General features: G+C 38.4%; 1 protein-coding gene across 1 annotated transcript; it reads right to left on the minus strand.

Annotated features, from left to right (window-relative positions):
• Positions 1-4,424: 4,424 nt before the first annotated feature.
• LOC112162999 (corticotropin releasing hormone binding protein) lies at positions 4,425-10,836 on the minus strand. The gene is made up of 7 exons (XM_024299065.2): positions 10,660-10,836; positions 10,501-10,591; positions 9,056-9,213; positions 8,636-8,846; positions 8,420-8,565; positions 6,445-6,562; positions 4,425-4,922 (listed from the first exon to the last, which is right to left on the minus strand). Exons 1-7 carry the CDS (start codon positions 10,747-10,749, stop codon positions 4,768-4,770), a joined length of 969 nt encoding a protein of 322 aa, XP_024154833.1. The 5' UTR covers positions 10,750-10,836; the 3' UTR covers positions 4,425-4,767.
• Between the last annotated feature and the right edge of the window lie 4,254 nt (positions 10,837-15,090).

Raw genomic sequence — 15,090 nt, forward strand, 5'->3', positions numbered from 1 at the left:
AAGAGGGGGCGGTTCCTCAGCAGAAGCCGCCGCCACGGGCTTTGACATCCGTCAGCTTGGATGGGGGGGCAGGGACACGTGCCGCCCTCAAAACCTCAATGACTGTTTTCTGTGGAGCATTCCTGTACTCTGACAAACGAGGGAATTAAAGTCTTCAGTCAAGATAAATGATGTTTATTATCTAACACAAGCTGAATTTTCTGTGTTTATTAATGAAAAATTACAGTGAAACGTCATCACTATTAACAGAATTGTAGTGTCTTCCATTTACTGTAAATCACAATGCAAACTGGGAGAAAATTGTGCGGTATTCTGCTTTTTATGTTTTACAGTACTAACAATTTAGGCCTTAAAGCAAGATAAAATATGCTATAAGAAAGGCTATTCACTATTCTCTTCACTTTAGACTCTCACAGTTGATTTTTGAGCTTCAAACACATCTAATAAGTTCAAAAGACAACTTTGTAAATGGTAAAAATTAATTTAAAACCTAGTTAAAGTACATGGCTGATGTTCCACTGACAGAAATTTGTTTTAAAGTTAGCAAAACCTCAATGAGACGTTTTATACGAATCCGACGAGGAGGAAACACTGTGGATGATCAGGAGAAATTTTCTCAACTTTTATGAAACCACTCTGTGTTGATTGCTTCTGACTTTAAAAACCCTTCAGGGTTTTGTTTGTTTCCAGTGTTTGTTAATATTCAAGAAGAGTCGTTTGCAGCTATCAAATCTGCATGAAATGTCTGTGTTTTCACGGCTTCCCTGCGTTTTTGTCCACAGATCTCCCGTTTTGTTTGTTTCCGCTTCCTCCTGTCAGCTCTGATTAGTTCCTCCGTTGACCCTCCTGATTGAGACTCCTGCTTTCAGGCTCACATTTCCCTGAAAAGCAGAGTGTCAGAAATTCATTTTAATGACAGTAATCAGAGGAAAACGCCTGCAGTTTTGATTGTTGCTTGATTTCTTGTTTGGAGATCTGTCAGAAAAACCTACAAACTCTCCATTCAGATGATTTTGGTTCACTTTAGCTTTTTTTCTTTAAAACACAGTTTAATATCTGTTTTTTGTTGCTTGCTGACTTCTGTTTTTCTTATTCACAGCCTTTGTGAAGGATATACAGAGGTTTTTTTAAAAAAAAATAAGTACGAGTTTGGTCTGAGCTTGGTCTGTCAGGTATGGTGGCCCTGAAGAACAAATCCTACCAACAAATCACTCAATCTTTCATGGAGCTCCAGGTGGAAGGAGATTGTCTGTGATGCTGTATTTCTTCCATTTTCTAAACAGTTCAAATCTTCTCACCAAGCTCCTTGCTTATTGTAGATTGGTTCATTTTTGTCTTCTTCAGGTCTACAATCGTGTCCATGGTGTCCTTTGAAAACTCTTTAATTTTGTTCAGGTCTATAATCATGTTTCTGGTGTCCTTTGACAGTTCTTTGGTTTTGTTTAGGTCTACAATCTTATCCCTGGTGTCCATTGACAGCTTTTTAGTCTTTTTAGTTCTACAATCTTGTCCATGGTGTCCTTTGACGGCTCTTAAGTCTTGCTCAGGTCTATAATCATGTCCCTGGTGTCATTCAACAGGTCTTTGGCTTTGTTCAAGTCTAAAATGTTGTCCCTGGTGTCCTTCGACAGTTCTTCTGTTTTTTTTCAGGTCTACAATCTTATCCCTGGTGTCCTTAGACAGTTCTTTGGTTTTGTTCAAGTCTACAATCTCATCCCTGGTGTCCATTGACAGCTTTTCAGTCTTTTTCAGTTCTACAATCTTATCCCTGGTGTCCATTGACAGCTTTTCAGTCTTTTTCAGTTTTACAATCTTATCCCTGGTGTCCATTGACAGCTTTTCAGTCTTTTTCAGTTCTACAATCTTATTCCTGGTGTCTATTGACAGCTTTTTAGTCTTTATCAGTTCTACAATCTTGTCCATGGTGTCCTTTGACGGCGCTTAAGTCTTGTTCAGGTCTATAATCATGTCCCTGGTGTCATTCGACAGTTCTTTGGGTTTTTTCAAGTCTATAGTCTTACCGCTGGTGTCCATTGACAGCTTTTCAGTCTTTTTCAGTTTTACAATCTTGTCCATGGTGTCCTTTGACGACTCTTAAGTCTTGTTCAGGTCTATAATCATGTCCCTGGTGTCATTCGACAGGTCTTTGGCTTTGTTCAAGTCTAAAATATTGTCCCCGGTGTCCTTCAACAGTTCTTCTGGGTTTTTTTAGGTCTACAGTCTTATCCCTCGTGTCCATTGACAGCTTTTTAGTGTTTTTTAGTTCTACAATCTTATCCCTGGTGTCCATTTATAGCTTTTCAGTCTTTTTCAGTTCTACAATCTTGTCCAAGGTGTCCTTCGACAGCCCTTTAGTCTTGTTCAGATCTACAATTTTATGCCTGGTGTCCTTTGACAGCTCATTGGTGTTGTTCAAGTCTACAATCTTATCCCTAGTGTTTTTGAGAACTCTTTGGTCTTGTTTAGGCCTACAATCTTTTTCCTGGTGTCCTTCGACAGGTCTTTGGTATTTTTCATGTCTACAATCTTATCCCGAGTGTCCTTTGATAGCTCTTTGGTTTTGGTCAAAGATTGAGAGGCTGCAGTCTGGCTGTTTAATGGTGTGGACGTGTGTTTTGTAAAGGTGAAATGGGCGACATCCTGGATTTCCTGGATTCTATTTTTTCTTTCTCTCATAGTTTAATTGTTTCTATATTTCTAAATTTCTAAATTACTAATTTTAAGGCCAAACTAAACTTTTTAAACGGGACAAATTGCAGAGTCAGAATCATTTTTTCTTGAGTCTTTTTCACCTTTTTTAAACTTTCAAATAAATAAAAAATACCTACAAATGTAAAGATGTTTCTCTAAATATAAAGGTAAATTAATCAATTTTGCAGGTCAGACTGTCTTAAATGTGGACTTTTGTTTTATCAAAACGGAGCAATTTCCTCAGATTCTTCAAGAAAATGAAATGTACAGTTTTAGATGTCAGAGAGTGAAACTGCATTGAACTTTAGCTACACATACATGCTCATCGCTGGAGGGCAGAAATATTAAAACCAATTCAGTAGAAGTGCCCTGCAGCATTTCAGAAATACTGAACTCAACGGACTGGAAGAGACAGAAGACCAAACGTAAATGACAAGAGGAGGCCTGGGGCATCCACCAGTGACCGTACAGAGATGGAAATGTTTATTGGAGTAAAAGAAATGATTAGGAGGGAGGTCAAACGGAGTTTGAATATATTTGACTGCCGTCTTATTTCTTTATTCTTTTAAAATGAAGACATTAGCTCATAGTTTTCACACATGGATTGTGAAAATCTGTTTTGCACACTTGAGTCCATTAGTTTCATAGTTACTGTTTGATACAAGAAGGAAAAGAAAAACACACAAGTTTGAATGTATTTATTGATTTCCAATGTTCCTCATCTCTCCTTCCTGAATGACAAATGGCAGCTAAGGCCTCTACTTCCTGTTTATGAAAGTTGGGCATTTGGAAGTAGTTTTTAATCAATTTGAAGTTTTTGTTGTATCTGTTTTTTTTTTAGTTAAAGATCTACGTTATTGAAAATTGTGATTTTGGTGTTTTTAACTTTTTTGTGATGATGGAGGACATCTATAGGACTAAAATAGGCTTAAAATTCTATTTCTGAGTATTTCTTCCGCCAAAGATGTTCTGGACTTAATTCATTGAGCACATCATGGAAAACATGGATGATGTTGAGCGAGTAACTTGGGTTTTTATGTTTTGGAGAGCTCTACAGAGACACCGGCGAGCACGCCACCACGTCTGGGTTCACCAGATCATTCAGAGACACGCGACAGTACTCTGAGTTTCACCATTTACTACAGAAGATGCGCCTGGATGATGACTTTCTTCTGTCTGTGGCCCAGTTTGGAGACTAACCCAAGAGGGGAAAAGTGAAAATGAAACCAGAGGATTATTTTATTATTGTTTCGATGAATATAAACAGCATCATTAGCCTCTGAATCAATCGTGCCCACTGTGGTGGAACCTGCAGCAGATCAGACCCTGGCTGACGGAGTTTGCTAGCCTGCCACGCTGTCCACCAGGCGGCTGGCTAGCGTAGCGGTCTCGATGGCTCCAGCTCTATGGACTCTGTCCAGGGTGTATCCCACCTTTGCTCAACAGTACCTGGGATGGTCTCCAACAATCCTAAGAAAATGGATGGAAGTTCAAAACGAGAATCCTCACATCCAGCAGCCATATTGAATTTGTTTCCTACCTGCTGATTGAGTCACTGAACCTGCGTCCATGATTGTCGCCACCGTCGCCAAACTTCCAGTTTGTCGCGCCATGTCTACCGCGAGAGTGTAAACACTTCCTGACCCTTTTGGATGCCTGGTTACATTGAGACATGGATCCAAACTTGAGCCCAACGCCGTTTGACCAGCGTCAAGAAGCAAACTGAGACGGAGTGCTTTGCATGCCGTTTGATTTTATTACAAAAATGTCTTCCTATTATCAAAGTGGACTGCATAATGGCACCATGTCTGTCCCTAAACGCCCTTTACCCCCCCGTTCATGGCGGGACACGGCTCTGCTGGTCACGTCTCCCTCACGTGTTCACTTTAGCCCCGATCCTCACCGGGAATGTTTCGCAAATCCAGAACTGATCCGACAAAATCAATGACACACAAAATATGTACAAAGCATGAGTAAAAACAAGAAACAAAAGGACACTTCCGTGACAGAAGACGCAAACACAAACTGAGGATGAAGCTGCTCGTCGGTTCTACTCTTTAAGTGTCTTTGGGAGCTTCAGTTATTGAAGCAGAAATCCTCCACGTTGTTGAGTTTGATGGTCTGCAGCTCCTGGCTGTCCAGCGCCCGGTAGCTGAATGACACCCGGCTGACGAAGCTCCCGCTGGACACCATCCTCACCACCGTGTTGTCACAGGCGATCTTCATGTGGGCTGCAGCAGGTAGAGGACGAGAAGGGAGATTTTTATGACACTTCCAGTACTTTTGGGGACAAATAGTAATGAGGAAAAAGAAAAAAATGTTCACTTTTATTTGCAAAAATCTGTACTTTTATAAATTGGGGCTTAAATTTGCCCCACATGTTGCATCCAGAGTAGCAATCCAAATCTCTCATTGCTGTTTATTTCTATTTATTACCACCAAAATGTAAATCTTCAACAGTTGGAGACATTTTAGAGAAAAGGATAAAATTTCTCCATTTTCCAGTTACATGAGAACGAGAAGAAAGAGGTCCTCCGAAGATTCTAGGATGTTTCTGAAAGTCCCAAAATTTAGCAGTTTGTAATTATTTCAAAATAATCCAAATGGAGTGTGGCCGACATTGACTGTATCAGAGAACTGGACTGAGTGAATGTGATGTCATCCCTAGCAAATGTTTATTGTCCAGCTCCAACCAGATGAAGTCGATTCAGTTGACATTTTTTCACAGTATGGATGGCGCCATGTTGGAGTCATATGTCATCAGCAGTCGTTGTTTCTATAGCAACCCCTCCCGCCAATCAGGGGTGAGCTTGTTGGAAGGCCACACCCCTATTACTGGAAAGGGGGCAACACAAAATCTATCAAAAACACATTTTTTTAAAGTTAAGTAGCCTAAAACACAGTATTTTTCCTCATACTTTCTTCTTCTGGAATAAGGTGTAATACTATAGCGTGATCGCCACCTAGTGGCCAAACTGAAACGCCCTCCAGGAGAAGCAGAACAATGCTGGAGCTTCTCTGTTTGAGAATCCATGCAGGCTACAGTATGTGAACTGGATCAGATTGATATGAAAATCTTCATAACATAAACATAGATTATTAATTTATTTCTAAATAAATTTGTCTAAATGTGTAAATTCAAAATTTGATTGAATCAATTTAAATTGAATGGATCGAAAGAATAGAAAAAAATAGGAATTGAATTGATTCTGGGAATTATTGGTGATACTCAGCTCAAATTACGAGTAGTCAAAGTCACTTAAAAATCCAAGATGTTTGTTCAAGAAACATTTATTATTCTGCCTTTTTGAGTAGATTTCTGACTTGATTGAGTTGATTTTAGAGGTTTTCCAAACATTGTAAAAAATGAAAATCTGCAAATCAGGGAAGATTTGAACTTGTTTTTATGCCTAACTTGCACTGCAGAAATGTTACATGAACTTTTAGGGGAACATGAGCTAAAAGCTGAACAATATTCTCCATTTTATATTTCCATAAAACCATTGAGTTCATTGATTAATACAGTCATTTATGATCATTTGTTGGCTTTTTTTGGTTGAAACTGTTTGATTGACTTTTTACATTTGAGCTTTTATCTTCATTTTAGTCTGCAGAATATTTATATTACAGGTTTCAACTCCAAAAGTATTTCTCATTGTTTGGACTTCCTTGATAGAATTTAAAATCTATTTCCAGATGAGGAACCAAACAGGCTTTTTAGGGTCACTTAGAGGAAATAGCACTGGTTCTTACTGGGTCCAGTGAAGGAGACGCAGAGGTCCGTGATGGGGAGAAGTTTGGACGTGTCGATGCCGTTTCCTCCCAGAAGCTGCACGAAATCCTCCGACTCTGCACATCCAGGCATCTTCCTCTGTGGACATGGAAATGTTCAAAGGCGGTGAGATGTTTGAGTGAAACAACTGGATTTGGTTGAATTCTCAACAGAAGAAGAAACTTCTCCTCTTCCACAGATTAAAGGAAGACATTTCCCCTCACATGAATCCACATTTACGCTAAGACGTGAAGGAAAGCCTGTTAGACACATTTATCTTGGTTGGTGTTTACTCTGGTGTTGCTACAGTTGAAGGATTTCTCGTCTCACAGCGACTGAACTTCATGGTCGTGGTTTAAAAAAGCTTAAAGATGAACTAAACATAATCCCGTGCATTCATAAATATTTCGTTTTTGGACCTGTGATTAGCTTCTTTTTTAATCTCTGTTTGTCTAACCAGGTAGAAAAAAGTTGCCATTTTTGTCTAAGTCATTTTTAACACAATTTAAAAAAAAAAATTTAAATGTCTTCTCCTATTTAAATGCAGATATATACGATGACATAAGTTCTTTGTTTAAAAGAATGACTACAATATGATTTAAAAGAGTATTTTGCTATTTTTCATTCTATTTGTGTCTGTAAAAATGTTTTATTTCTTCCTTTGAATCTGTTCTTTGTGAGCTTAATGATTTGTAAGTGTGGTTGTGTCTCAAAAAAGAAAACAGTAACTTGTGCTGATGGTCAGGTACAAATGAAATAAAAATAAAAAAGTAAAATTGACACATTTTTGAATAAGGAGCATGAAAGCTTGTGTTTATTGTAATTGCAGAAATCCAGGGCAAAAAGAAGACAAATCTTCCTTTTTAGATGACAGAAATAACAGGCGATGTAGCATCAATATCAGTCCATATGCCGATGATACTTTGCTTTATTTAGATATTCAATTTAGGAGACTGACTTAAGGATCCAACATTTGAATCTTAAGAAAGTTAAAAGAACTTTGTTTAAAGAAAAAAAAATAATATTCTATAAGAATATTCTTATCTTATTTTCTGTTTTACAAGAAAAATAATCTCATCAAGACATTTTTTTAATAGCAAAATAATCTTAGTTTAAGAAAAAAAAAAAATTCATTTAAAAAAACGTTTCTTAATTTATTGGCATTTTCTTTTCTTTTTTTTTGCTTATTTAAAGATTTAAAAAAAATGAATTTGAAGAACTGCTGACTTATTTGTAGTAATGTGTGAGTTTCTAATCAACCTTTTTTATACTTTTTTATGCTTTTGAGCTTGATTCCCTCAAAAGTTTTTTTTCCGGCTTTATTTTTATTTAATATTAAGAATTTAATAATTGTTATATTGGTATCATTTACTAGTTAGATAAAACTTGTAGTCATAGATGACATAGAAAAATGTCTCAATGTACTTTGCAGCAATTGTTATTTCAATAACACACAAATTGTCATAAACTCATATTTTTTAGTATAGTTTTTATGTGGTTTTTACATGTCCAAATGTCTTAATTTGATTTGATACATTTTACTAATAATTAATTTGATCTAAATTGATTGTACTTGCAGTGTGAGTATTTGTGCTGGGTTTCTAATGTGTTTTTATTTGTTTTTTTATTATGGTTTCTATTACTATTACTGTTATTTACTGTATTGTGGAAATCACGTTAAGATGCTTGGAAACAGGAAAAGTGCTAAATAAATAAAGTTGAATTAGAATAAATTGACATTGATTTATAAGAATTAAATTTCATTTAACTTCTTCTTTTTTGCCTTTCAGCTGGTCGTCACATCAATCCATCATCTTAACCCTTCCCTCTGAGCCCTCTTTACTCACACCAATCATCAATATCAGAAATGTAATCAATATTTGTCCAGAATTTCAATTAAAGAGGAAACCCTTCAGAATGAGGACGACTGAAGGAGTTTGAAGGATCTTTCTTCACCTTGGGGAAGCTGCCGTGTCGACCCAGACTGAACTCGGAGATGTCTATGGCCACGGGGTAGAGGATGGAGAAGCTGCAGTTCCTGCGCTGCTGCGGGATCACCATCGTGTAACTGCCCTCTGGTGACTGTGAGATGGCATTGCAGGCTGTGGAGGAGCGGCGTGAGTCAACATGAACGTCTTGTAATTCTGCAGCTTCTCCACGGCTGAAACTTACGGAAGAGGTTGACGTGTTTCCTGACCGTCAGCGTGAAGCTGCTGCCGGCGCTGTGGACTCTGAAGAAAACCATGGCCACGTTCTGGGAGGCGCGCACGGTCCTCCTGGCGGGCGCCCCGTCGCAGTAATCCACGTAGCGCTCGTACAGAGGCAGCGGGTGGTCCTGGGAGCTGGGGAACTTCTCGCCTTTCATCACCCACCCATCGAACACCTACACGAGAACACAAACGGAGAGAAAGCTTTGTGGTATTTTTAGCGTTCAGGGAGAGCCAAGGGCGGGTCAGCCGGAGTAAGCAGGTTTAACACAGATGCTGAGGAGCTTTTTGTCTAATCAGGAAGCATTTCTAATCCCAGAGGCGGGAAAACAAGATCAGCTTTGAACGAAAACACACAAACAACAGCAGCGTGGGGGTTCCTCACAGTGATGAAGTCTCCTCCGCTGCAGTCGATGTCCACTCGGTCCACTTCCACGCTGATCAGCTCGCTGGGCTCGGCCATGAGGAAGGTGGCGCAGCTCAGGTGGGGGGTCTCTGCAGTGAAGGTGAACTGACCCTCAACCGCAACCATGTCCATGCAGCCTGGGGGAAAGTACAGTCTTCCATCACTAAAACACCTAACACTGTAAATCGACCAGCAAATGTCGTGACAATAGATCCTTTTTATCCCTTATTTTTTTCACTTTAGACATTATGACTTAACCCTTTAACTGCCTGCTTTTTCACATATAGAAAACATGTTTTTAAGACCATTAATAATGTTTATTATTCCACCGAGGAAATAAGCAGCAGAAAAAAAACATTTTCTCTTGGTTGGGAAGATAAATGATTATTATGATGGAGGAAAAAGACTGTAAAAACAGAGAAATTTAGCCTTGAAGCTTAAATCCAGGTAAAAGACTCACCTGTTCTCAGCTGCATTTGATTAAAATGTGTTTAAAGGTTTACATCCACACTTTTTATCTATTCTTGCTTTAAATTAAGATCTTTTTACTTCTTTTACTTTTATTTTAATGATCACACCTTTACTCTTTCTTTCGATTGTTTCCTTTTAATGTTTTATGTAAAGTACTTTAAATTGTCTCTGTACATGAAATGTGCTAAACTTGTCTTTCCTTGTGTTTTAAATTAAAAAACTCATTTTTGTAGAGTATTATTTTTTAATTTTTAAGTGTAAAAAATGTAAAAGTATTGTAATAAGTCGAATTATTAGAGACAATCCTGGATTTTCACTTAGATTTTGTGTTCATTGGGACAGTTAATGTAACAAAATCTATAATAGACAGTGATAAGACTCTAATAAACTATAATAAAAAGTAATAAGTCTTTCATAAATTATAATAAAGATAACATGACTGTAAAACTAGAAATTTAAGTGCGATAAGACTGTAATAAACCATATTAAACTGTATAGTGCTAGAATAGTAATAATGATCATAAACAGTAACAAGACTGTAGTAAACAATGACAACATTAATGAGATTGTATTTAAATGTATTAAGACTAATGAACAATAATAAGATAGTAAAGCAATGATAACACATTTAAATTTAGATTCCTAGATTATTTCTAATAAATATTTTGTGTTATTTTTATTTAACGTCACAATTTTGATTTCAGATTTGTGCAGAACAGTTAAAACATGCTCTAAATCAACTTAAATCCGACTTATTGCACGGAAAAATTAAAAACTGAAGTAAATTTATGAGAAATATTGAATTAAATCCACCAAAAATAAATGTTATTTTTACAGTGTATCTCCAAACCCCTGATTTTATTTCTTTACTCCGAAATAAATCATAAAATCATCATAGAGAAACAAATAAAGCAGTGTTTAACATTTTACAAACAAATACTCGGAGCACTCACGCAAAGCTCTGCGGTACATGAACGCATCAGGTGAGTCCCGCCGGGGTTCCGGGTTGAAAAGCGAATAGAATTCATTGGAGATTTCGTTATTCTGAAAGAAAACGAGCGCAGAGTTTGAGCTGAGGCTCCCGGTGTCCCGGTGTCCCGGTGTTCTCTTACCTCCAGGCTCCGGCAGCCCCCCCGGAGGACGGACACGCTCAGCAGCAGGAAGCAGAGCTGCTCTCGGAAGGTGCGCTCCATCACGCGCATGTCGGCGAGGAGCAGAGGGAGGAAGAGGAGGAGAGATGCTGAAGGCGCCCCGCGCGCGCTTTTATACACGAGGCCGCGTGCGCCCCCTCCCCTCCAGAGAAACCGCCAACGAGGAGACAAAACCAACAAGAGGCATCAAAACATTTAGAGTATGGAAGCGTTTGTGACTCATAAATCTAAATAAAACTCAACACTGGAATTGCTTTTTCATTTTCACAACTGCATTACTTGTCTCTTAAATAACATGAAAAAGCAATTCTCCTAATGGCTTCTTCAACACCACTCATTCTGTGACATAATTAAAATGACAAAGAAATGGGCATTTGACATTTCATTTTCAAAAAGTTCTTTGGACCAAAGTTCAATTAGAAGTATAAAATTTGAAAATTAAAAGGAATTAACAGAATGCTTTTTCATTTTCACAATGTAACTGCATTACTTGTCTCTTAAATACAAAGAAAAGGCAATCCTCCAAACAGCATTTTTCTTTTTCAACACCGCCCATTCTGTCCCTTAATTAGCATGATCAAAAAAATTGGTATTAGACATTTAATTCCAAGAAATTCACTGGTAAATTTGTACAAAAATTCAATTAGAAATATCAGACGTGAAAATGAAAATGAATTAACAGAATTGCTTTTTCATTTTCACTGTTTAACTGCATTATTTTTCTCTTGAATAAAAAGAAAAAGCAATTCTCCGAATGTTTTTTTTCTTTTTTTAACACCGCTCATTCTGTAACTTAATAAAAACCATAAATCAAATCAAGTTTATTTATAAAGCGCTTTAACACAGGCAGACTGCTACAAAGAACTTTACATTAAAACATCAAGAACACGAATAGACAAAATATAAGCGTAAAACAACTAAAAGCCAAAACAGTAAAAAAAGATTTAAAACAGAGTAAGAACAAAGTAAAAACAGAGTAAAAAAACCGTTAAAAGCTTGGCTGTAAACAGAGACAATGCATCAAGAATGTTAAAAGGCAGAACGTTCCAGAGCTTTGGACAAATGGAAAAGGTTGGATCCCCTCTACACTTCCTCTTAGCCCTCAGTACCTCCAGGAGAAGCTGATCGACAGACCTGAGGCACCGGGGAGAGAGAAGCTCTGAGAGGTAAGGTGGGGCGAGACAATTCAAGACTTTAAAAGCAAATGAAGGAATCTTAAACTGAACCCTACAGGCAGCCGGTGGAGGGAAGCCATGATTGGTGTGATGTGTTCCCTCTTTCGTGCTTCAACCAACGTTTTGAACCAGCTGTGAAAGAGAGGACTGGCTAACCCCGAATAAAAGTGAATTACAATAATCCAGCCGAGACGTATTAAAGCGTGGATCACTGTCTCAAAGTCCTAAATGGTTTCACCGCGGATAACTGCCTAAGATGGAAAAAGCTCTGTTTCACCACAGAAGTGATGTGATGGTCAAGATTAAAATAACTATCCAAATAAAACCCATATTTTTGACAGTGTGTTTAAAATGTGAAGTCAGGGGCCCAGGTCCAGAGTAGAGGGGTCACAACGGTTGCTGGGGCCAATTACCAACACCTCCGTTTTCTTCTCATTAAAACTCAAGAAGCTGATCTCCAGCCATTGTGTGTAAACATGACAGTAACTGTTTAAGGGAGGAGTCGTTCTTGTGCATTGGGAGGTAAATGTGTCAATCATCAGCATAGAAATGAAAGGACACCCCATGTTTCTGTATGATAGAGCCCACGGGGAAAACAGAAGCGGTCCTAAAATTGAGCCCTGTGGGACGCCAAAAGACAGAGCTGTGTCTGATGGAACTCTAGAAAGATTCACACTCATGGTTCGTTCTGCCAGGTATGATTTAAACCAGGTGAGAGCGGCACCATCAACCCCAACCACATTCTGGAGCCTTGACAGCAGGATCTCGTGATCTACTGTGTCAAAAGCAACAGATAGATCCAATAAAACAAGGATCACATGATCTCCCATGTCAGTTACTCGGAGAATGTCATTAAAGACCTTCAGCAGAGCAGATTCTGTAGAGCACATTTGACTGGAAGACCTCCAACACATTGTGTCTGACCAGGAAAGACTGCAGTTGTGCAGACAGTTTTCTCTAGTATTTTGGATAAAAAAGGGAGTTTGGAGATTAGCCTGAAAGTATCCATCACCGCGCTCATTCTGTGACATAATTAGAGTGGATGACTGCTTTTCATGAAAAAGCATTTCGAGTATTGACTTTTATTTTGAATTATGAGTCACACACACTTTCATATTAGTGAACATTTTTCCTGAAGAGAGTATTAACCCTTTAACACCGGAGCTTCTACTATAGGTGACCATCATAATTCCAGTGGAATCCTAAATTCAATCCGAATCCACTGGAATTATGTAAATGGTTGAAAACGTATTGTACGTTATTAAGGCATCATCAATGACGTTAGAGGATAAACAACTGGGTGTTCAGACTTATAAGACAGAGAAATAAATCAAAATAATTCCGACGTTTGGATGTTTGTGTCAGCTTAGTTTACTCACAATTTTAATAAACACAATATATGACATTGAAAGAGATTAAGAGATAATAACATTGATAACAGGAGTTTTTCAACGTATTTATCATCATAACTTGAAACAGATTTCCTCAAAAATTCTTTCTAGATCCAGTTTTTCCAGCAGGTTATGGTCTAAAGGTAAAAATTAAAAGAACACATGAGATCTGAGACCGGAACTCTTAGCTGCAGCTGATGACGAGGTGGTCAACCCTCACCTGGAAATTCAGCCTCACGTCCTGCACTCGTAAACACAGAGCGTGTCAGAGACGTGACAGACAGCAGCCTGATGAATGGCAGCTTAAGGTTCACCTGACTGGTGCAGAAGTACCATTTACAGCCTGTGAAATGGGTTCTCTTTGGCTGCTTGTAAGAGCAATCTAAACAAATTATAGAGCTCTGTGACAAGCTGTTTCCTGTATGAAAACCCAATTTGATTTTTTGCCAAATTGGATTTGAGACCCATGTTGTGAGAATAGTTTCCTTAGTCTTCATGTAATGCAGCTTAAATGTATTCAGGTACAGCCCTTAAAGACTCACCCCAATGAAAATAGTGTTTTTATTGTGTTCCTCTGAACCCTGCCTTATCTGCTGCTGATCCCCTGGATCAGGTGTGTTTGGCCAATGAGGAGTCTCTATAGCAGGATGGTTGGAAAACATGCAGGATGCCGGCCCTCGAGGCCTGGTCTCTGAACTAGAGGGTGGCATAAGGGCACAACAGCTGCACCCAGACGTCATAAGAGAGTGCAACTTCCATTATCCTACAAATACTTCACGATACCACTTGCATACCAATGGTACGTTCCATTTTTATGAGGTACAAGTCTCAAGGAGACTGTAAGATAAACCTGCTCCTGTGATCTACAACCCTCCTCGGGTACGGACAACCTAAATACCCGCAACTCAACTACAGGTACATGTGACCAATGCTTAAGAACAATCCAAATGACTTTTGGTCTCCCTTCTCGCCTACATCCAGGTGTTGGGGCTCACAGACAACTATGTGGTCACCGGGCTTTTCTTCTGGCATCCGGCTGGACACAACAGGGAAAATCTTCATTGGATGATCTTCCTGTATGACCCACCACCCACAGGTAGGACAACAAGGAGTCAGTTCTGTGTGATTTGAATAGCAGTCAAGGACAGATGCTTTGACGATCCAATTGGATTTGGATTTTAATACAAGGCTCTGAATCCCAACTCCTCAGGGTTTCCTTATTTACCATGCAGGATAATTTTGCAGATTGAAAAGTTGTTTTCAGCTGACTTGTTAAAAGTCAAGGACATACACTCCTTATCTTCCATGTGTCTGCTCTCAGTCCCGCTGGTCTGCAGGTGCCTCAGGCAGTTGAAAAGGTTAAGCCATTCAAATTCACAAATTGGGTCTCAGGTAATCCATCCTAGAAGAAAAACATGTTTTCTTTACCCTGTAGGATAAAATGTACAACCCGGTTGTGAATTTGAGATTTCTTATCAACATTCAAGCAAATATTGTCTACAAGAAAGCAATTTTGGTCCTTAAAACTAAGTGGATTATGAGAGTATACCGAGGCAAACAATGATACGCCTAAACCTACTTAAGTAGTTACACAGTTAAAAAGTCACCAAACTAAGTAAACATGGCATCCAATCCTGAGAAAATCCCCCAAAAATATAAGGTAACTCATAGATCAAATTAAAGTAAGATTGTCCACATTTGAATGAACAACAATTAGATTAAATTAGGAATATTTATAATACATTTCCTCTTTTTATGCAGTTAATCCCTAGCTAAACCCCTGTTAGGATCTTTGTGACTTTTACACCCCAATAAATCAGTTTGTA

Source organism: Oryzias melastigma, linkage group LG12 (assembly GCF_002922805.2).
Source record: "Oryzias melastigma strain HK-1 linkage group LG12, ASM292280v2, whole genome shotgun sequence".
In the NCBI taxonomy this organism is placed as follows: domain Eukaryota; kingdom Metazoa; phylum Chordata; class Actinopteri; order Beloniformes; family Adrianichthyidae; genus Oryzias; species Oryzias melastigma.

Excerpts from the sequence above, each read along its gene's own strand:
- LOC112162999 (XM_024299065.2), bottom strand. The coding sequence starts at position 10,749 with ATGCGCGTGATGGAGCGCACCTTCCGAGAGCAGCTCTGCTTCCTGCTG. Across the intron at positions 9,214-10,500 it reads CATGTACCGCAGAGCTTTGC|GCTGCATGGACATGGTTGCG; the intron begins GTGAGTGCTCCG and ends ACTTTCCCCCAG. Across the intron at positions 8,847-9,055 it reads GCGGAGGAGACTTCATCACT|GTGTTCGATGGGTGGGTGAT; the intron begins GTGAGGAACCCC and ends GTTCTCGTGTAG.